Source organism: Leptosomus discolor, chromosome 7, assembly GCF_034619465.1.
Source record: "Leptosomus discolor isolate bLepDis1 chromosome 7, bLepDis1.hap2, whole genome shotgun sequence".
NCBI classification, from domain to species: Eukaryota; Metazoa; Chordata; class Aves; order Leptosomiformes; family Leptosomidae; genus Leptosomus; species Leptosomus discolor.
The window spans coordinates 17,498,445-17,521,322 of record NC_141397.1 but is presented as its reverse complement, the minus strand read 5'-3'; the positions used below and the strand labels follow the sequence as shown (position 1 = coordinate 17,521,322).

The 22,878-nt window shown below is 41.3% G+C and overlaps 1 protein-coding gene across 6 annotated transcripts in view; it reads left to right on the top strand.

Annotated features, from left to right (window-relative positions):
- The first annotated feature begins 335 nt into the window (after positions 1-335).
- SLC4A7 (solute carrier family 4 member 7) overlaps positions 336-22,878 on the top strand; it is a 71,160-nt gene continuing 48,617 nt past the window's right edge. For 4 of the 6 annotated variants that reach the window (XM_086468306.1, XM_086468305.1, XM_086468304.1 and 1 more), the window contains exons 1-3: positions 360-375; positions 1,954-1,961; positions 9,328-9,409. In XM_086468306.1, coding sequence (XP_086324432.1) covers positions 363-375; positions 1,954-1,961; positions 9,328-9,409 — 103 coding nt within the window. In that variant the 5' untranslated portion in view covers positions 360-362. Of the gene's footprint in view, positions 376-1,953; positions 1,962-8,246; positions 8,255-9,327; positions 9,410-22,878 lie in introns of all 6 variants that reach the window. The other 2 variants (XM_086468302.1, XM_086468301.1) reach the window with 1 other exon arrangement.

The window sequence follows — 22,878 nt, the reverse complement described above, 5'->3', positions numbered from 1 at the left end:
AGAGATAAAACCTTGGAGCTGTTCTTAGCTGCTGTTGATGCAGAAAATGTTAAGTCTCAAACTCTGTTTCAGGTCCTTTTTTGGTATTCTCTGAGCTGGAATTGAAGGCATGCCCATTCTGCTCTTGTGTGACCCCGCGGTAGCTGCAGTCAGTGGCCTGGGAGACGAGAGACTCGCGAGGGAGCGATTGGCTGCGGGGCTGGGGAGCAATTTCCCGGAGTACATCTGTGTCGAGCAGAGCGAGCTAAAGCAGTCATGTACGCGCAGTCTCTGATCTCTTGGGAGGTTCATTACAGGGTCTTGTACAAGGGCATTCTCTGCTTCTGCACATCAGCATGGAAGAAGCTCGTCCAGGGAAGAAAATGCAACCTGTATGTACATAGCAGCTGTATAACTTAATAATGGTTCAAATGTGCTTTGATGCAAGTGGTATTTAGCAACTGTGTCTCAGAATGGTGTGCTACCTTAGACTCAATAGTTGTGGGAAGGATCTTTGAAAGATTTGGTAACAGAAATAATACTTGAAGTAGAGATTTCTGTATTAGGGAAGACATTTTCTGCGTAGTTAGAATTGCTTAATCATAGTAACTGGCTTAATTCAGAAAGAAAATGTGTTTTTACAATCACAAGAGTATACTGCCAGATTTTTAGACTGGTTGAACGTGGGTTTATTGTTTTGGTTTGTGGGTAGGTTTTTTTGTGGTGTTTTTTTTTTTTTTTCCGTACATTATATTTTCTTAATTTGCAGTTTATCAGCTGTGGCTTTGAGTAATTCTGTGCAAGTATAGCAGGGAAGTTTCTGGTAAAGGATCTTGGAATAGCCTATTGATTGTTCCTTTTGACTGAAAAAAGAAAAAAAAGAACAAAGGGTAATAAACTGTGTAACTAAGGTAAAATGTTCATGGAGGTAGTGTGTTCCTCAGATTTCAGTGGCATAGCTACAAAACTCCGTTTGTGGAGATTTCTACAACGAAGCAGCGAACTCTAGTATTAGCGTTAGAGGCTATTGCTTAGCTCTTGTATGGGTAGTCTTTATCACTGCCATTTAACTGCAGTGCAGTGTATAACAGGGATTACTACTTCAGAGTACCCTGGAAACTAAAATCTTTGGATGGAATTTTCTTAAGCTTTAAAGACCCCTGAATTGTTTTATATAAATTTTATAAGATCACCACTAAATTTTCTATTTCTTTGTGCGAGCATAAGAAGTAAGAGTTTGATTTGGAGATGTTAAAATGCATCTGATAGCAGTGGTCTTGTTTGTTAGGGTCTCTGTAGTACATAGATCGATTTTTGATTTTCATTGCGGTGCTGCCTTCAGCTCTGGATACAGAACTCTTATCAGGCATGCATGTATCTGGAAGACTAGGCAAAGATCTGAGGGGACTAGTTATAAAGATTCTACTACTTCTGTTTTTTCTGACTGTAATTTACTGTAATTTTAGAAATTGAAGTGAATGGAGCTGTAAATTTTTTGAATGAAATGTAGTGCTGTGAGGCAGTGATAAAACGCAGCTTTGTAAAATGACTACTATAATGTTAGATATGCAACTTGATATCTTGATGACTTGATAGATTGGTGACATTATTTGCTAACTTTGTGCATGGTGGTAAATTTTCTGGCTTGCAGAACACTTGGGTTGAAGTCAAACAGGTTTCTAAATTTAATAGAATATTCTCTTGCATTTTAGTCATGCCCTAATATTAATCAAGCGATCCCTTTTTCTTGTGTTCGTTCGAACCCTTTTTTTTTTTTTTTCACAAATTGCTGCGGTGTATTATAGTTGATGGCCACTCGCTACTGTGACCAATCTCTTGTCAGTGTTTCTGCTTCCTTTTTTTCTTTCCTGACTTTTTCTCCCAATTTAATTCTTCGTTTTTACTCTCCAAAGACAAGTGTCTGATTTTCCGGGACACGGCTTGTCTCGCAGGTTGTGGTGCTCGGTGTGACAGTGTCCAGAGTAATGCCTGGTAGAACCACTGAAATAAAATTATTTATAAACATTAGATGTTCAACTGTTGAGGAAGCAATACATTACACATGTAGAACTACTTTTTCCCAAAAGTGTGGTGGGTTTCTTTTGTTGTTGTGGGGTGTGTGTTGTGTGGGTTTGTTTGTTTGTTTGTTTTTTGTTTGTTTGTTTTTTTTTTTTAAAGTAGCACACATACATGTCTGGCTTTAATGTCCTCCACATAGAGTTTTGGAAAAGTAAACGTAAATGCAGCTTCTGGAGAGTCTTACTGATGTCTGTTGATGTCTTTTGGACATACTTGTCCAAACAAGGTTTCTCTAGTTCTGTTTTTTTGTAAGGCTTCTAGAAGCAGATTGGTCAGACCTATTTAGTAGGGTAAGCTGAGCAGTTAATTAGAGGATTAGTAGGCTAGAAAAACTTCTCTTAAGTATTCCTAACCTCTCTTGTTATAGCTATGGTCTTACTGAAATCTAAATGTCAAACCTTTCTGTGAGGCTCTGAGTATTGCTTTGATTAGGAGGGATCTTAATTTACACATGTAGAGGATAGTTATGCAAAATATTCATTGTGTAACCACAGATAAAATTCACAAGAAAAGGGAGGGGGTGTGGTAACACCAAAACCCTTGAGCTGTACTGGAGTCTTTCCTGTAGTGTTTGAGCGATACCTACTGCTGTGATAGTAGGGAAAAAAAAATAATCTGGAAAGCAGCTGTTCCTATGCAAATGAGACCATAGCAACTACAACCAAGGGGGAACCCATCAATGTGGTATGCTTCCTGTTTTAAACCTGGTGAATGTTCTGTTTGTGAATTATTATTAATTTTATTCTTGTCTGTATATATTTATAGGGCAAGGCCAGTTAAAAGTTGTATGCCAACAAAATGAGACAGGTCCCATTTATTTTTGGTGCATTTTCCCTTGGCTGTTAGGTTGGTGTGCTTGATTTAGAACTGGTAGTGTTTCATCACTTTGGCAACTTCTGAAGGTACAGTATTGCAGTGTAGACCAATACTGTGCCCAAAGAACTTACTTCAAGTGCGTTTATAGGACTGCCTGTGCAGTTCAGCTAAAGACTGTTTAATAGGCTGAGTAATACCTTCGCTTACTACTGTTTAGAAAGAACTTTGATTTTTCATGTTCTGTCCTTCAAGGAGGCAGCAATTGGAGATGCCTGCCCTCCTGACCACCATAGGCTCATCTTACTTCTGGTTTAAAAGCAGAATCAATCTGACAGAGAAGTAAAACAATATATTTAGAATTTACCAAGTGCTGCTGCTAGTTCCTTCAGGTGAGCTGCGTCAAAAAGCCCTTAGTAATTTACTTGCTTTAAACTCAAGGCTACTTGGTGCTCTGTATGGGTAGCAGTGGGAGAGCTGTAGTGTAGACCTACCTAGTGCTAATGATTGCCAGAGGTAGAATGAGTGTCATTGAAATCTGCATACAGTAGTCACAGATGGCATTAACAAATAATTTTCTGGTTTCTTATCACTTCCAGGGTTGCTGCTGCTGGTAGAGTTGTAGTCCTATGAAATTAGGAGATAATACTGGTCTTGTCTGATTCCCACCCCTGAAGCGTGCTTGTTAGCTTTCAGTTCTGCTGCAGGGAGATGGAATGCATAGAGAAGAGGCTGTATGTACATTCTGTAAATCAGAGATGTGTTTTACTTCCTCACTACATGGAGTGTTATGTGTGCTTAGAACAGAAATGCAGGCTTCTGAAACAAACCACTGAAAAAATACTGCTGTGAAAATGAACCATGAATTACCCTACTGGTTCTTAATTATTCTGAACAATATATTTCAGTAGCTGTGTGACCAAACAAATGACTTTGTGTGTGTGTGGATCTATTAAAAAAAAAAAAAAGATCAGTTTTGAAATATTTTATATATATGCATACACGTATCTGGAAAACAGTTGCAAAATGAGGTTTTGTAGTTCCTCTTTAGCTATGTTTGAGATATGTAGTCGAAATGAAGGTTTTAATTTATTTTTCGAGCTAAACTGCTTATATTTCAAGCAGAACAGTATCGCTAATTTTTCTTTATTTAATTTTTTTTTTTGTTACTGGAGCCTTGATGGCTATCATATCTGTCTTCTGAATGCAGATCCAACAAAGTGAGGATTGATGATACAAAAATCCTGCTTTGACTGTATTCCTAGGCCTAAGTCACACCACCATTTTGAATTCTTTTTGCACTGATCTGGAATTTTGTTGGGAAGTTGTAGGCCTCTGTTTTTGTATCCTCTTGAAAGACAGCGTGTGGGGTTGGATGGATGGTTTGATCCAGCTTAACTGCTTCTATGTTTTGTTTTGGGTGTTTTTTTTTTTTTTCTTTTTTGGCCTTTGTGTCTATTTGAATAAATGCTATAGTGAAGATTTTTTTGTAGCATGAAAGTGGTAATGTAATGTTGGGGGTGGTTGGTTTGTGTCCTCTCCTGTGCCCTACTTACTTATTCCTGTGAACACTAGTGCTATGTCTGCTGGTGCTGCAAGTACCAGAAGGGATGTAAATGGAGCTCAACTTACTCTCAACACTATTACTCTTAGGTTTCAAAGGTTTGTGGTTAACTGTATCAGGCATTGCTATAATCACTGCCTATCACTAGAATGAATTGACTGAACTACATTTCAAGTACCTTAAAAACATGTTGCTAGCAAGTTGTCTCTTGAAAGTGGTTATTCAGTAATGGAGTTTGGCAGTGTGCTCTTCTGAAGTCTGTCACGTGTGTGTGACTGCATAAGGTTAGGTGAGTTGCACGGTGAGAAGAGCTTGTACAGATGACAGTGGGAAGTTTCCTTTAGATTTAATGTTCTCTGCGTCATATTTGTGCCAGTCCTCTAGACAGTAACTAATATATGCTGCTGGAGGTTGACCACTTAAGTCTTGCAAACTTGAGTGATTTCCTTAGTGATTCATGCAATTAAGGATCGACATTTTTAAATACTACTTTTAAAAAACATGTAGGGTTAATATTTTAGATATGAAAAGTATACTGTACTAAATGAAGACAAATGTTTGAGAAGGCAAATAAGTAAAGCATGAACAATTTCTTGATATTTGTTTGTCTGCAATGAAAGGGGAATTACTCTTTTCTCCTGGACTGAGAAAAGACATTTGAAAATCAGAGGTGGCAAGAGGAATCCTACTGGGATTCTGCTAGAGCAAAGAGTATTTGAAAGTCTTGACTGGCCTGCAACAGTTGAAAAGAGGTTTCATTTTCATGCTGGGGAAAGTTGGAAGACTGAGAAGACACATCGTAGTGTATGTAGGCACCTCTGGCTGAATACAAAGGTTTTACTGGAAGGTTGTTTCTACAGTACGTTTATGAGCATCCACAAATTTGGTGTTAGGAAAAAGTGTATGTAGTGTATTTTAATGCAATGGACAGGGATTATTTTTTTCTTTTTCCTTGAGGTAGTCTGTATTTGTTCTGTTTTTATAAATCACCATGTCCTTGTGAGAAAGCAAACCAGAGGTGAAGCCTTAATCTGTCCCTGGGGCACTTTGGTTGCTGCTTGTGTTGTTTGTGTCCCTTCTCAATTGTTCTGTCTCTTGACTGAAGAGAGAAGTTACATACATTCCAAGTTAGTCTTAAATTTTACTTTGTCTCATCTACATCAGCTGTTTTTTGAGCACCTGTGGGATGACTGTACATAAAGCTTCACATGAAGTGGGTGGTAAATTGCAGAGGAACGCTTGCTCTAAGATGAAGTCATTCTCTGTGCCTAAAAAAGGGACACTGACGAGCTTTAAACAATCCCACCTGTCTTGTCTTTAAGCATGTAAAAAGTTCAGAAAGTAGAAGAGAGAACTGGAATGGGAACGTGTTTTGATTCGTCAACTGTAACAGTTTTCTCTTGGTTTTGTGCCTTAAACTGACGTAGTGGGTCTTCTATAATTATAGGAAACCTATGCCCTGCAGACTTTATTTTTAGCAAGGAAAAAGGTTGTAGCTTGGAATTAGTTCTATAGTGTATTTGAGTATTTTGGGGTTTTTACCTGACCTAAGGCAAAAGTATCTTATGGTGGAATTTGCTATTGTCATCACAAACAGTTATGTTAAAATGATGCTTTGTGTTTTCCTAAACAAAGATTGTAAATGATATGCTTTCTTCATGTATGATATTTGTGGTTTATTCTTGGAAGAGTCTTTGCATATGTTGAGTACTTTGAGATAGTGATAGAACGGTTTGCAAGGGCATGCATGCCTTTCTGTAATCTAATCTCGAAAGACATGTTACTTTCACATGATACGGTTTTGAAGGCTGTTTCTGTATGTATAAAGTTGGCAAAGTACCTCTGTTACTAAAGCAAAGGGTGATAAATATTAATAGCACAATATAAGGCATACAGCAAGTACAGTTTCAAACTGTTATTGCAAGATAAAAATCTTTCCTTGCATCTGTGTTTTCTGAAGTATGTAATTTTCTACCAGTATGTAGTAGTTTAAATAATATGGAGAAAAGCTTTGTCTTCCTTTACTGCTCAAGCCCTGTTGTTTGGCAAGCTTGCAAGTGCCCTAAAGGGTCTATTGGTGTAGGAGGGGAGTTAGGTACAGGATATTTCAGCAATCTGTAGCTATAACTATGAAGCTAATTGTGGAAGAGGTTTTGATAGCAGTTTTCCTAATATTAGGGTTTTTTCTCTCTCATAAGGCACTTAAGATAATTTATAGGATTTATAATACTTCATCTATTCCTGTCTCTAGTTTGAGTTTTCTGGTAACGTGCAGGATTTTTGTTTATAATCTGTTTCTGTGAACTGGAGTGCTACAGTCCTAAAATTTTCTCTTTCTGTGTCACTGAGATAAATTGGAAAGGAAGTATGCTTCACTCCTGCTTGGTAGTGTTACAACCTTACCAATGCAGTTAAATGTTTTGCTGTACTTATTTGGTGCCTCAGAAGATTGTTAACAACCTTTTTAATGCAGCTGCTTAGAGACCTCTTTTTGCTATTGGGTTTATACATGTTAAATTTTTTTTTTCCCAAGCTGTGTTGGAAAATTCATCTTCAGTAAAGATAAGAGCCAAGAGTCATTTTGCAACTGTGTTTTTCCCTGCCTCCAGAATGGTTATCAGAGTGGTGACAGAGGCCAGTTACATCATGAGGGCATCTTCTAGAGGGCTCTTTAATTTTGTTGTGGTGTGTAGGAGGCGGGAATGTACTGCACACACACGTGCACACACACTCATCGTACTACCATGACACTTTATAAATTTTTGCCGCTTCTTTCTTATAATAAATAATATAATTGTAATATTTTCACAGATTTGCCCATCAGATATGACTTTGGTTTAATCACCTGAATTTGCTAATTGTAGCTCTTTGGAGCGTGCAGGAGGTTTGGGTTTTCTAACATGCGTGCAAAACTCCACTTGGGCAATGCAGCAGTAGTGACAAAGTTATGTTACTGTGTAATGCCTTTCTTGAAAACCTGGTTCTTGGGAACACAGCTCAGAACCAGCCTTCAGTTTTCAGAAGTTTGTTCTGCCATGTGCCACTGTTTTGTTTTCTGTCTTGCTTATTTATGGAGTGCCAGCTGCTTTTATTTTTTTAATGTGGTGTAACTCTTAACCTTTTTTTATAAACCTAATCTGAAAACTTTTTTCCCTATATGTGCCATTTGTCATCTTTGTATTTAATCTACTTTCCTCAATAGTCAAACAAAGATTTGTTGGTTTTTTTTTTTCTGTATATGTGCGCACAATACACTAATAAATATCTATTTTATTAAGACTAAGAAGTTATGTGTTCAAAGAATTTGTTTTGTGGGTGTTGGTACAGTATGTTTTATCTTGTAGCTGTTGCGCAGGTATGTTGTTTTTCATCCTTGTCATTTCCTCATGAGATGACAGACCTCTTCTATATATAAACCATTGCACTATTTGAGTAATTCTAAGATCAAAGTTTAGGTGAATGTCAACACTGTTAGGGTTCCCAGTCCCTATAAGACTCCTGATCTAGGCTTCTGTTTTTTTCCTCCTGAAACCATTATCACAGATGCTGCCTTGATTGATGTAAATGCACCAATGGGCTGCTCCCAGAAGTGATGATCAGACAGATTTATTTGTGATGGATCTAGCTGTCATACGGCTACAAGAAAAGTCAGCTTGGTGAACTGATCTTATGGAAAACTAATTAAGTTGTTTAAAAAGACAAAAAAAAATTTTTTAAAATAAAATCTACTGCTTCAGCTCTTTTTATCTGACTTCATGATTGATAGTTCAGACTTAAGGGAAAAAGTGTGTGCCCAAGGGAGCAGAAAGAGTACGTACAGTAGTCTTTAGCAGTTAGTCTGCCCTTACGTAGTTAGATGTAAAGTAAAGCATTACCCTTAGGGTAGGCAGCAGTTCTTTTGGAGAACCAGTTCTGCTAGGAGGCTGTAGTTGGTGAGCCGTTAAAAGTGGATTGTATTCTAAGGAATGCGAACTTTTGGAAAAGAGCAGCTTCGATGTTTTTGATGTCAAGTCTGAGATGAGATCATGAGATTCCTACTGCTCAGTTATTTTAAGGTTTATTTTTGTCAAGGCTGAGCAAAAGGCATTAGAGGTCTGCTTTAGTGATGTGCTAACTGTCAGAGGACATGTTCAGAGATAAGCCTCATTCTTAAGCCTGTATCTATTTCAAATCCTGTGCTTTTGTGTTATGAGTGGTATAGTTTCAGTAGTGGTGGAATCTAAACAGATTGTCTTGCAACTCCTGTTTTCTAACTTTGTGCGTTTAAAAAAAAAAATTAATTAGGTAGGGTTGTGGTTAACAAGCTGTCTGTTGAGACCTGAGTGAAACAGTTATTTTGATCTTTCCAAAACTGTTGGTCTAGGAGAGACCCCTCAAGTTGTGTAACTTAACTTTTTTGCCACCCCTTTGTATAACCTTTGGTTCACAAAAGCTTATTTCTGCTGGAAAATCTCACTTAGCAGTTGTCCCCTAAGCAAATGGGTTCAAGATCTCTGAATGTTAATTTATGTAACTTTTTATAAATGTGCCAGTTACTTTATTGAAATAAATTAATTGTTGTTGAATGTAAAACTAAAAGAATATTGCACTCCTGAAATGTATGTCCTGGTCCTTGGTACAGTGAAATGAAGAGCATTGCAAATGGAAATTGCACGGTATTTAGCATATCTGTTGATTTACTCTGTTTTTTCCTTCAATACAGAGTAATGTTTTCTTGAAGAATTGGATGGGCAGATTTTCAGTGACATTTTCTTTCTCAGTTTCTAAGAGGTGAAAATGTGTTGTTTTAGAAAACCTTGACAAACAGCTTCAGAGCTGCAGAGTATATTTAGGAATTTAGCAAAAAGTAGTTCTATTTAGATTTAACTTAAACTTGTATCTTGTTTCTTCAGGGTCATGATGAAGAAGCTGTTGTGGATATGGGCAAAATCAGCTCTACTATCAATACAAACTTTGAGAAAGAAGAACTAGAGAGTAAGTTTGTGGTGCTTTTCTCTTTGTCTCACATGCTGCGCTTTTTTTTTTTTTTTTTTTTTTTTTTTTTTTTGCCTCAGGATAAAAGAGCTATTTTCCTTCAAGTGGAACCAGTATAGCTAAAAGGAATCAGAATTTTATGGCCACCATGAAATTCTGGGAATAAAACCAGTGGATGGCAGATGACCTGTTTTTTGTCTCTGTGCATGCTAATAGATACTCACTGTTATTCAAATACATCACAAAAAATATATATAAAAAAAAAAAATCCAAGGAAAGCTTTCTTCTGAGATGGTAGGTTTGAAAAAATCTTGGCAGTCAGTGATTTCCCTTGTCAAGTTCTGCAGAATCAAAACTCGGGGAACATGAGGGAGATGTTTGTTTTGTTTTCTGAAAGTTAAGTATCCTCGTGAGTGTGGTCATGCACCTTAGAGTCTAAGCAGCTAACAGTGCTTCTAGTTATGTGGTAAACTATACATTCCACAATCTGCAGTCAGTTCAAGCATTATGGAATCCTGTTAATCTTCATTATTTGTCTCAGGCTCCTGCATTTAGCAACAAAAATGTCATTGAACTAGGTTTATATAGCAAAATAAAAATTCAGACACTTCATCTAAGATACAATTTTTCTTACTGACTTGAGAAGGAAGTAGATTGGGTTGAAGATTCGTGGCTGCTGTTTAGTCAAGACAGAGGAAGAAGCTAGGAAGATCCAGTGTTAAAATCTTACTCACTTTTCCCATAGAGTGCTCTGAAGCTTGATTAACATGTGCAAAATGCTAGAAGACTATTAGCAGATTCACTAAGTAGTATTTCCTGACAGTGCTGACTCTTACAGCTTCAGAACACTGGAGAGCCATTATAGCAGCAGTTTCTAGCTGAGAAAAGTTTATTTAGGTTGCTGTCACACTTTCTTATACTGTGGTCTAACAAGGGACAGTTTAAAGTGATTAAAGTTGTTTGTTACTGTTGCAGTCATACTTTTGCTTTGTTCCCTTCAGTCTATTACTGCTTCCCGTCCTGTACTGACACTTTTGTTTGTCTGACTACCACGTAAGTCTGGTTAAGTATGTTAAGCGAGCATAAAGTTTAACAGTCCTGACAAAGGAAAATAATAAGAAAGTTCTCAGCAGCTGAGCACCGCAAACTAATTTGCCATGCAGATGGACGTGTGCCAGTGCAGAGCAGAGGAAGGAAATGTGACTATGGGGCTGAGAGGTGCAGCTGTGAGGAGAGGCTGTGAAAATGTCAGTTTAGATAGGGTTGAGCTGTGGTGAAACCACTGCCATGTCTGTTTCTGCAGTTAAATCTTCAGTGCAGGTTTAAGCTGTTTCCTTCTTCATTTCCTTCTCTTGCTTTTCTCTGGGAGATGACCCAGAAGAAGCATGTGTGTGTTTTGCAGGGAGGCAGGGGTTAAGGGGAAGCAGGCATTCAGCTGGAGTAGCGTGTGGTGCAGCATCGTGAGCAGCTGTAAAGCCTCAAGCACGAAGAATGACATGGGAACGAAGAATGACATGGGAATGTGCAGCCAGATCGCTTCCCCAGTCTCTTTCGTAGCCAATTCGCAGGAGTGCTTCAGCGAGTACAACGCTGTAGTTACACAAGATCCGGGGTAGGATGGCAGGGGATTCAGGCTGCTTGAAGCAATTTAAGTGCTTGCGTTGCTGACTGTGGAACATACCCCTGTCTTACTCATGGCCAAAGAATACATTAAGGTGAACCCAAGACTTCTGTTTCATCAACAGTTGAGGCGACATAACAGCTATTGAAAGCAGATGAGGAGATCTCTCTGTCCTTACCTGGCTCTTAGCCATGCAGCCTTACCTTTCCTTTGGCTACCTCTTTGTCTCTTTGGAGTGACCCAGTATAAGTGTCTCAATGCGAGAGAGGGCTGGCTATACAGAGGTTAAACAAATAACTAATAACTATCTGACCAGAAAAATGTATTACAGTAGGATTATCACACATCTGAAGCTTCATGTAGGCACACATTTTCCACATATGAGTAGGAACTGGTTTTGACAATGACATATATTTTGTAGTATCTTAGGTATTTGTAAGAAAAATTTGTCCTTTTTTTTTTTTTTGGTAGTAGAACGAGGAAGGGCGGGGGGGGGGGGGGGGGGGGGGGGGCGGCAGCAGCATGTATTTTGACTTTTATCAGTGAAAACTGTTCCAAAGTAAGAATAAGAAGTTTTTCCTTTCCTATACAAAAGAGAAAGGTATGTAAGTGCAGTTGTTTATGACTCATATAGTTAATCTTGTCTGAGATTCACCAAAAGAGATTCTTTAGATTCAGGGTGTTTCAGAGGATACATTTATGTGAACTTACAGCTCTGTTTGTTTAAGAGATAATTATTTATAAGCCGTTACGATTAACGTAGGTATGTGGGATTTCTGGGTTTTGTTTTTAATTCTGATGTTAAAATCTTAAAAGGGGAGAAATGGAATTGTTGGCTGCAAGTAGTAAAAAAAATCCTCTGAATAGTATTATTTTTCATTACTGACTTGTGAATATTTTCTTGTAAGCTTAGGAAGAACTGTAGTCAAGCATTAGGTATTGTAAGTGTTTTTAAGACCTGAAAGTGTTTCAGTCTGGTCTTCCAACTTGTTTTTCTGGTGACTTGAAAAGGAGTTCTAGGAATTTGTAACCTTTCCAGAAGTCTGTGTTGGTTTGTTTTCAAGGAGAGGCAGCAAGCAGTTAGTTCAGTTCAGCTATGATGTAAAGCACTAAACATTTAAAAGCCAATATGGATAGGTGATATTTAACTGCTTAAAAACCTATACAGATTAATGTTGATTAGTTTGATGCTGTAGAAGGCATTAATTTTGCTACTAATATGCTAAAGCCCAAGGTTCCTTGGTCTTGTCAGTATGGGTTACTTCTATTTTTCTGGAAGTTTTGTGGTGAAATGTTAATGCAAAGAGCGCCAGATGCTAAAGGGGAAATAGATCTTGGAGTCAGGGCTTCCCAAGCTCTGCATTCTATTTATGGTGGCTGGGAAAGTGTAGTACATAACTAGAGTGACAGTGTTTAGGTTAGAAAGGTTAGGCACAGGCTGCTTGTTTTGTAACTCTTCCTGTAAAAGAGAAATGGGTAGAGATGGTAAACTGCAATTGTGGGCACACTGTGTGTGGGCTAAATAAAGGTGCTGCTCTTTACTGAAGCTGCAAGACCTCACTTTGCAATAACAAATGTCAGTTTACAGAAGAGCTAGAAACGGGAATAACATCTTAAAATAACATTTTTAACAGCACCTAATGTTCTTAGCTTGATGCCAGACTCTTTGAGCAGCAATGAATGAGAGTAATAACAAAGTAAGGCAGGAGTTGGAAGTAAGGCAAGAATAGCAATGGCAGAGGTATTTCATGCCACCTTGTAAAAAGCATTTTCTGTTAAGAACCGTGTTTAAGGAAGACTTTCTTAGAACTGACTGAATGTATTTTACCAGGACCTAGCTTTTTAACTGTGTAGTTAATTTTCCACCTTGATTTGAGGGTGCATTTACTAGATACAGTTTAAGAGAGAAGGGATATATTCCGTTATTCTTAGCAGACCAGTTACAGGCATAGTAAAGATAAGGAATTTACACATAACAGAAGTCTTGTTCAAGAAATAATCTGAGGTCGAGAGTGTGTGTCTCGATAGACTAGTTTTCTGTGGCATAAATCCAAGAAGCAGCTTTCAAGAGTTAAGATGATTTAATAGCTACTCCACTCTCACACTATTGCGTGGCAGGTATAAGTAGTGTTTACATTTCAAGTGACCCTATTGTTTCTGATACCTTGGTTGTTTAGAGCCTTATTTTTCCTTTGAGAAAACAGCTGTGCTTTTCAGATAATCCTAGTTGTTAAGGACAGGTAATTAAATAATCCTGCATTTTTTCACCTGTAGAAGTGAATATTGTATATCTAAGTGGAGAACTTGCTTTACAAGTGTTTTGCAGTTTAATGTATTATAAGTAGTTAGAAATTGTTTCAGTATTATGAAAGGGCTTTGGGGAACTGAAAGAACTTAGACAACAATGTGGTAGAATGTACTGCTAAGATTTTTTTCAAGTAGCAGGTTTACTATTATTCTGCCTTTTAGATGCATCTAAATTGCAACTGTTCAAAAACCCATGCATAGTTTCTGTAAAATGTTTTTAAGAAAACAAGTGTACAGGAGCAGGTAAACACAAGAAATACAACAGGACGTTGTAGCTGCTGGCAGTTTAAGATTGTGCTTAATATTTATGTTTTTATGTTCTGTAATAGGCTGTACTAATTTAAGCAGGTAGTACAGAACAGGTTTCTTGCGGTTCTCAAACTGAAGAATGAATGCTTGAACCTTTAAGAGACCTCTTAATGGTCTAGAAAAGAACCATGTTTAACAGAAAAAAATAACTTTGAAATGCTCTTTCTCATGGAGTTGTATCTTTTTGTGGTCAAAAAGTAGAAAAATGTGACACATAACTGCTTCTGAAAACAAACATAGCATAGGATGGTCATCAACGATTCTTGCAGACCACCTTTTGTCCATCCTCTCTAGTGGTATCTCTGAATTGATAAAATCTTGCATGCTCCATAGTTTGAGCTGAACTGAAAGCAGGCAAAACCGTGTCCATTCTAAGCTATAGTACAGCTACTCGAGTATTGAAACATGCTTTGAGTCATATGCACCATCAATACAATATTTGCTTGCACCAGTTGTGCTAGGAGCCGATGCAGGATAAATTAATTTGTCCTTATTGTTCAGAAATAAATGTTAGCTCAGTGCTTCTCTGTAAGTCACAAAAATTGAGGATGTTTTCCTAATATGATTTGTAATGCAATCTTGATTATATGAATTTTGGAATTAGGCTGCTTTGCTACACCTTTGTCATACATGTGTTGAAAATTTAGTTCTAATACCTTTTGCTATGGGAATCCTGCGTTGTACAGTCCACAGGCAAGTTCCTCAGGACTTCTGGTCCTGTTCATTTATGCAATATTCAGACTTCTGTGTGGAGGCAATAATCGTTCTCAACTTATTTTATTATTTGTGGTGTTCGTTACAAAGGTAGATCCTTAACAAATGCTATCAAAACTGTTTTCAGGCTGCCTTTTGAGAGGGAAAGCTGGCGACGTGACTGCATAGACATAAAACTCAGTAGGGCACCCAAAGTGACTAGACTTAATTTTCAGTGTTGATGTGTTGTTGGTTTTGGAGGTGGGGTCTTATTTCTGATTTCTAGAAGATTCTTTTTGGAAGTTACTTCTGATTCTGCCAAACACAGTACTTAGAAATTACTGTAAATTATGAAATTTTTACTTGCATGTTAAATTACTTGCAAGTTACTGGAAAGGCTTACTGTAAGCTACTGGCAAGTGAAGCTTAGTAGCAGTTACTTGAGAAGAGACTTTCTTGGGTGGTTTTTTTTACGTTATGAGACTCCTTGATGGTAGCCTAACAAGAGATGAATATAAAAAGCATAGACTAGTGCACTCCAAAATTCATATTCTTTAGCTAGGTAACAATTGTATAACCTTAAATTTTATTTCAGCAGTTTTGATACCACTGTTGTCCTCATCTTTGAGGGAAATTACCCATTATTCTACAAACAGATCTTCTTAACGAGTGTCCTCGAATCACTTGCTGATTTCTTATTTGTGGAATGGTCTCAACAGCTAAGGAACCACCCTTCTGCATACCCCAGCTGATGAATGGCTGTTGACAGACATGTCTTGGTTTGAAAAAGACAGGTGTCTGTGGAGGAAGGCAGGAGCCTCCCTTGAAATGGAGAGTGCAACCCCCTTCCCTCCAAACTATTATAATTTTGAAATTAACGGGCCTTCAGGCAAAGATATGGGGAATAGGAATAACAGTTCTTTACTAATATATATATATATATAACACAAGGCAGGGAAAAAACAAACAACCCACTGGTTTACACTGACAGAGTCAGGAATACAACCTGACACCCTGTTAGGGTGGCAGTAGCAGTCCGATAAGATGCTGGCTGCAGTCCTCCTGAAGTGATGGGTGTAGTTCTGTGGAAGCAGCAATCAGGTAAAAGAGTCTGGTCTTCCTCCGAAGGTCCAGTGGTCGACAGGTAGCTCTCGTCCTCTGGAACTCAGGTGGGGGGAAAAACTCCTCTGGGAATCCAGTGGAAGAAAGGCTGCTAGGGTGTTCAAAATCTCCGTTTTTATTTGGCATGGACTGCTTGGCTCCTTCCCCCCCCTCCCCGGGCGGAGCATCTCACAATGGGATGGGGAGTCGTGAGGCAGTTCCTTGATGGGCCATTAACAGGAGATAGCCCAGGAGCGAGTTACCGATGGGTCAGGCGATAAGGCATTGTTGTGCCCAGTAACAGGAGATAGTCCAGGGGGGGGAGGCAGGGAGCACCGCCCCACCTGGTCTCAACAGCTCCTGAAGATGGTAATAGAATATATTTTTTTCTTTTGGCACATTTTACACTGTAACCCAGGACATAATCCACCCCTTATTCTATTACCATCTACACCATACCCAACCCAATGCCCCCTTACAGATACATATATACACAATGAAACCTTACACAGAGTTCTCACTTAAAATTAGGTCTCCTTGTGGTACACAACGGGTTTCCCCATTTTTCTGCATTACCCACCAAGTGTAACCAGGTCCTTGAGCAAAAACAACCCCACGGAGGGGTGTGCCTTTGCCTGATGTGGGATTAATCCAAACAGTCTTTCCTAACATACCTCTCGTGTGTACCACAGGGACTTTATCTCCGTCCACTGTGTGCAAGGGTCCAGACTGGGCGGGACCAGCTCGATTGATGGACCCTCGGGTATTGACCATCCAGGTGGCCTTTGCTAAGTTCAGTTCCCAATTTTTGAAAGTCCCCCCTCCAAGTGCTTTTAGGGTAGTCTTAAGTAGCCCATTGCACCGTTCAACTTTCCCGGCAGCTGGTGCATGATAAGGGATATGATATATCCATTCGATTCCGTGTTCTCTGGCCCAAGTGCTTATGAGGCTGTTCTTGAAATGTGTCCCGTTGTCTGACTCGATTCTCTCAGGGGTGCCATGTCTCCAAAGAACTTGCTTTTCCAGGCCCAAGATGGTGTTCTGGGCAGTAGCATGAGGCACAGGGTAGGTCTCCAGCCACCCAGTGGTTGCTTCCACCATGGTCAGCACGTAGCGCTTGCCTTGACGGGTTTGGGGAAGAGTGATGTAGTCAATTTGCCAGGCTTCCCCATACCTGTACTTTGACCATCGTCCACCGTACCACAGAGGCTTTACCCGCTTGGCCTGCTTGATCGCAGCGCAGGTCTCACAGTCTTGGATAACCTGGGAGATACTGTTCATGGTTAGATCCACCCCTCAGTCCCGTGCCCATTTATAAGTGGCCTCTCTGCCTTGATGGCCTGAGGCATCATGGGCCCATCGAGCTAAGAACAGCTCTCCTTTATGTTGCCAATCTAAGTCTGTCTGGGACACCTCTATTTTTGCAGCCTGATCTACCTGTTCGTTGTTACGATGTTCTTCATTAGCCCGACTCCTGGGGACATGAGCATCTACATGACGGACCCTCACAGGTAGCTTCTTTACCCGAGTGGCAATATCTTTCCACTCATCAGCAGCCCAGACTGGTTTTCCCCTACGCTGCCAGTTGGCCTTTTTCCACCTTTCCAGCCAGCCCCACAGAGCATTGGCTACCATCCACGAATCAGTATAAAGGTAGAGCTTTGGCCACTTCTCTCTTTCAGCAATGTCCAGGGCTAGTTGAACGGCTTTGAGTTCAGCAAGTTGACTTGATCCACCTTCTCCTTCAGTAGCTTGTGCGACCTGTCGTGTGGGGCTCCATACGGCTGCTTTCCACTTCCGGTTCATCCCTACGATGCGACAGGAACCGTCAGTGAAAAGAGCATATCGTGTTTCCTCTGCTGGTAGTTGGTTGTACGGTGGAGCTTCTTCAGCCCGCGTCACTTGTTCCTGCTCCTCTTCGTCAGTGAGGCCAAAGTCTTCACCTTCCGGCCAGTTCGTAATTATCTCCAAAATCCCAGGGCGATTTGGGTTTCCAATACGGGCGCGTTGTGTGATGAGGGCAATCCATTTGCTCCATGTGGCGTCAGTGGCGTGGTGGGTGGAGGGAACCTTTCCTTTAAACATCCACCCCAGCACCGGTAGTCGGGGTGCCAGGAGGAGTTGTGCTTCGGTGCCAATCACTTCCGAGGCAGCTTGGACTCCTTCATAGGCTGCTAGGATTTCCTTCTCTGTGGGAGTGTAGTTGGCCTCAGACCCTCTATAACTTCGACTCCAGAATCCCAGTGGTCGGCCACGAGTCTCTCCAGGCACCTTCTGCCAAAGGCTCCAGGACAAACCATTGTTCCCGGCCGCAGAGTAGAGCACGTTCCTCACCTCTGGTCCCGTCCTGACTGGGCCAAGGGCTAGCGCATGAGCGATCTCCCGCTTGATTTGGGCAAAAGCTTGTTGCTGTTCAGGGCCCCAGTGGAAATCGTTCTTCTTGCGGGTAACCAGGTACAGAGGGCTCACAATCTGGCTGTACTCAGGAATGTGCATTCTCCAAAAACCTATGGCGCCTAGGAAAGCCTGTGTTTCCTTCTTGCTGGTTGGTGGAGACATCGCAGTGATCTTATTTGATGACCTCGGTGGGGATCTGACGCCGTCCATCTTGCCACTTTACCCCCAGGAACTGGATCTCTCGGGCAGGTCCCTTGACTTTGCTCTTCTTGATGGCAAAACCAGCTTCCAGGAGAATCTGGATGATCTTCTCTCCTTTCCCAAATACTTCCTTTGCTGTGTTCCCCCACACAATGATGTCATCGATGTACTGCAGATGTTCCGGAGCTTCACCCTTTTCCAGTGCAGCCTGGATCAGTCCATGGCAGATGGTGGGACTATGCTTCCACCCCTGGGGCAGTCGGTTCCAGGTGTACTGTACGCCTCTCCAGGTGAAGGCAAATTGAGGCCTACATTCTGCTGCCAGAGGAATGGAGAAAAAAGCATTGGCAATGTCAATAGTGGCATACCACTTTGCTGCCTTGGACTCCAGCTCGTACTGGAGTTCCAGCATGTCCGGCACGGCAGCGCTCAACGGTGGAGTCACTTCATTCAAGCCACGATAGTCCACAGTCAATCTCCATTCTCCGTCAGACTTGCGCACAGGCCAAATGGGGCTGTTGAAGGGTGAGTGGGTCTTGCTGACCACCCCTTGACTCTCCAGCTCGCGGATCATTTTGTGGATGGGGATCACGGCATCTCGATTCGTCCGATACTGCCGGCGGTGCACTGTCGAGGTGGCAATTGGCACTTGTTGCTCTTCCACCTTCAAGAGTCCTACTGCAGATGGGTTTTCTGATAGTCCGGGCAAGGTGTTCAATTGCCTAATGCTCTCTGCCTCCACAGCAGCTATCCCAAATGCCCACCTGAGACCTTTTGGGTCCTTGTAATAGCCGTTCCGGAGGAAGTCTATGCCCAGAATACACGGGGCCTCTGGGCCAGTCACAATCGGATGTTTCTGCCACTCCTTCCCAGTAAGGCTCACCTCAGCTTCCAACAGAGTCAATTGCTGCGATCCCCCCGTTACCCCGGCAATGGAAACAGGTTCTGCCCCCACATGTCCCGATGGCATTAGGGTACACTGCGCACCAGTATCAACTAACGCTTTGTATTTTTGTGGCTCTGACGTGCCAGGCCATCGGATCCACACCGTCCAAAATATCCGGTTTTCCCGTGCCTCTCCCTGGCTAGAGGCAGGGCCCCTCTAGCACTGGTTACCATTCCCTTCCTGGACATACATACTAGAGGTTCCTTCAAGGGGATCTGTCAGATCATCCTCCCTTCTGTAATATCTGGCAGCTCGGTCCTGGGAGGTTGAGGCTACCTTCACTTTAGTGTTACTCCCCCGGTTAGTGTTTCCCTCCTTGAGTTGACGCACCCGTGCTGCCAGGACAGAAGTGGGTTTCCCATCCCACCTTCCCATGTCTTCCCCATGGTCGCGCAGGAAGTACCATAGCTCAGCTCGTGGGGTGTACCCTCTCCCTCTAGCTGGGGGACGTTGGGCTCCGACTTTGGGGCCTGTGACTTGTACCGGTGCCAAATGGGAACTGCTCCTCCTCACCTCCTGCTTTATTTCCCTCATCTCCTCTTGTAGGCTCTTAATCACAGCAGAAACGTTAGCCTGCATTGGGCCATTGATCATGCTTTCAAAATTTCTAAGCTTGCTCGTGACAGAACCCACTGTCTCTCGGTCGTTATCTGCATTAATCATTGCAATGAAGGTGGAGTATTCAGATGGCCCTAGAGTTGCCAGATTCCACAACATTTGCCCTGTGCACCTGACTTTGTCAGGGTCATTACCATGCTGTCCATCCCTCCCAAAGAGTACCTCCAATACTGCCACTTCTCTCAGCTGCTGGATCCCTTCCTCAAGGGTCTTCCAGCGCATTCTATGATGGTGCTCCTGCATTCTCTCTCTGTGGACAAACCTCTCTCTCACACTCATTAAAAGCCGCTCCCAGAGGGAAAGGGTCCCTGGCTCCCTTACAAATACCAGATTGACACCTGAGTCCTGAGTCAAGGGTCCCAAATTCCTTGCCTCACTGCCATCCAGTTGCACACCCGTACCCATAAGATCCCAGACCCGAAGTAACCAGGTTGTAAAAGCCTCACGCCCCCGCCGTACGATGTCTTTGTGCAGATTACGGAGACTGTCGTACGTCAGGGACTCTGTGATTATCTCAACCACTGGCTCGCCTGCAGGTTCTGAGGGCCCTCCTTTCTTAACTGAGTGGTCTGATTTCATCTTAGATTTCCTCGTTTCCACAGGGGCGACTGCTGCTGGCTCTGACTGCCCTTGCGTTTCAGCTGGAACCTGGACGGTTGTAACGTCTGTGGGTTCTACTGCTGCACCATTAGACTCTCCCTCTTCAAGGCAGGAGGAGGGATTCCCAGCAGCTGAAAGAATGCACTCCTTCAGCATCTGGCCCATCTCACGTATCTCCTTCACCCAATCCGAGTGGTTCATTTCTGATGTGAGCTGTGAGGCAGGGTCAGATTCTGGAGCAGCATTCCTAGTCAGGGTAGTTATCCAAGCCAATCTCCCCTGATCTCTGAATACTGAATAAAACAGGATTATCAGCAACACCAGCCACTGTATGATATCATTAGCACTTAGGAAAGCTCTGAATCCTTCGAAAACTGGTGGAGTAGACCCAAAGAGCTGGGTTAGGGGTTGGGAGAAAGTTTCTCCCGGTGTCATTTCCTCACAGTAGGTACCATTATTAAAGTAACCCCAAAAGCATACATTTAGTGTTTGATAGCTCCGAATCCATGTGCCCGCCTTCCAGAGGAAGTTAATAAGCCATGAATTCCTCACCTTATTAATCCATAAAACAAACTGGATAACAGTCACGGTAGCCTTAGTTATAGGACCCATGTTTAGATAAGGGCCTGCAAATGGGAGAAATACAGCCACCACCACATGCCACACGAACCGGGATAAGCTAGCCCACATGATGCCACTTAACAAGGAATCTATATCCAACGCACAAGAACCGTTATTCCTTTTATCTCTCGATGCCCTCGGGCCCCACGTTGGGCGCCAAAATCTGTCTTGGTTTGAAAAAGACAGGTGTCTGTGGAGGAAGGCAGGAGCCTCCCTTGAAATGGAGAGTGCAACCCCCTTCCCTCCAAACTATTATAATTTTGAAATTAACGGGCCTTCAGGCAAAGATATGGGGAATAGGAATAACAGTTCTTTACTAATATATATATATATATATAACACAAGGCAGGGAAAAAACAAACAACCCACTGGTTTACACTGACAGAGTCAGGAATACAACCTGACACCCTGTTAGGGTGGCAGTAGCAGTCCGATAAGATGCTGGCTGCAGTCCTCCTGAAGTGATGGGTGTAGTTCTGTGGAAGCAGCAATCAGGTAAAAGAGTCTGGTCTTCCTCCGAAGGTCCAGTGGTCGACAGGTAGCTCTCGTCCTCTGGAACTCAGGTGGGGGGAAAAACTCCTCTGGGAATCCAGTGGAAGAAAGGCTGCTAGGGTGTTCAAAATCTCCGTTTTTATTTGGCATGGACTGCTTGGCTCCTTCCCCCCCCTCCCCGGGCGGAGCATCTCACAATGGGATGGGGAGTCGTGAGGCAGTTCCTTGATGGGCCATTAACAGGAGATAGCCCAGGAGCGAGTTACCGATGGGTCAGGCGATAAGGCATTGTTGTGCCCAGTAACAGGAGATAGTCCAGGGGGGGGAGGCAGGGAGCACCGCCCCACCTGGTCTCAACAGCTCCTGAAGATGGTAATAGAATATATTTTTTTCTTTTGGCACATTTTACACTGTAACCCAGGACAAGACATTATCCAACTTTACAATGTTTCTGACTGAGTTGGGACTGAGTAGTTAGTTTCATACTGAAACTGAGTCAACATTTTTGCATATATTGAAAGTCATTCATTAGAATAACAATAGTATTACTATTTTGATTTATTTTTGTTTAAAATATGTATAGTGTGTGTATGATGTATAAATCTGTATGGTATTCTATTCTGCTTTAAAGTAAGGAAAACATTCTCAGAGAAGACAGCTTTTTGTAATGACTTAGATCTGTTGTGATCTAGGCGTTGCTTTATGGGAAACATAGACCAGTAATTTAGGTTATTTCGGCATGGGAACTGGAATACATGTGTAGGGAATCATAAAATTCATTTTAGGTATACTTCCCTTCTTATGTAGCCAATTTAAAATAGAAGATCTTTATATGAATACCGCACCTTAGGTGAAAATAATCTTCGAAGGAGGTCATGCAGCTACTAAGGCAGTACTGAATATGCATACCCTTGAATTGTTACAGTTTCTAGCAAGTAAGGCTAGATTATCTAATATTCACCCTCCAAAACAGACAAAACTTCAATCACATTGTCTATCCTCTAGTCATAGTTTTTCAAAGTGAATCAGCATTTGAACTTTTATGAGTTCAGGGGAAATCTGTGGCAGATAATAACTTTGCTTATACTTAAATCTTGAAAATCCATTTTGGGAAATGTCCGTGCTAATTTTAGCATTTCTTCTTGAAACAGAGTTGTTTTTAAAATGGCTGCCATTCAAAACAAATGCCTTTTTCATAAAGATATGAAATAAATACTTAATGTAAAATAGACTAAGATGGAAGCAATGCTTTTTAAAAGTTTATGACAAACTGTGTCATTTTTTTATTTTCAGACTTCTTTTATCTGAGAGAACTTTATGTAATGTTTCTGTTCTGACTGCATCAGAAATTTTGTAAAAAGGTAACTAACTGCCGTTTTATAATCTGAAACATATGTAAAATTGTTATTCAGGTACTATGGCCGTAAAACTGAAGTTTTATCCAGTGGCACTGATTGAAACTTAAAACTTTCAGTGAATGTGGTGGCCCCAGATTGCTCAAATTCAAAATTTTTGAGATGAGGCAGAAGAAATAGGAGACTGTATTTGATTCTGCAGCCTATT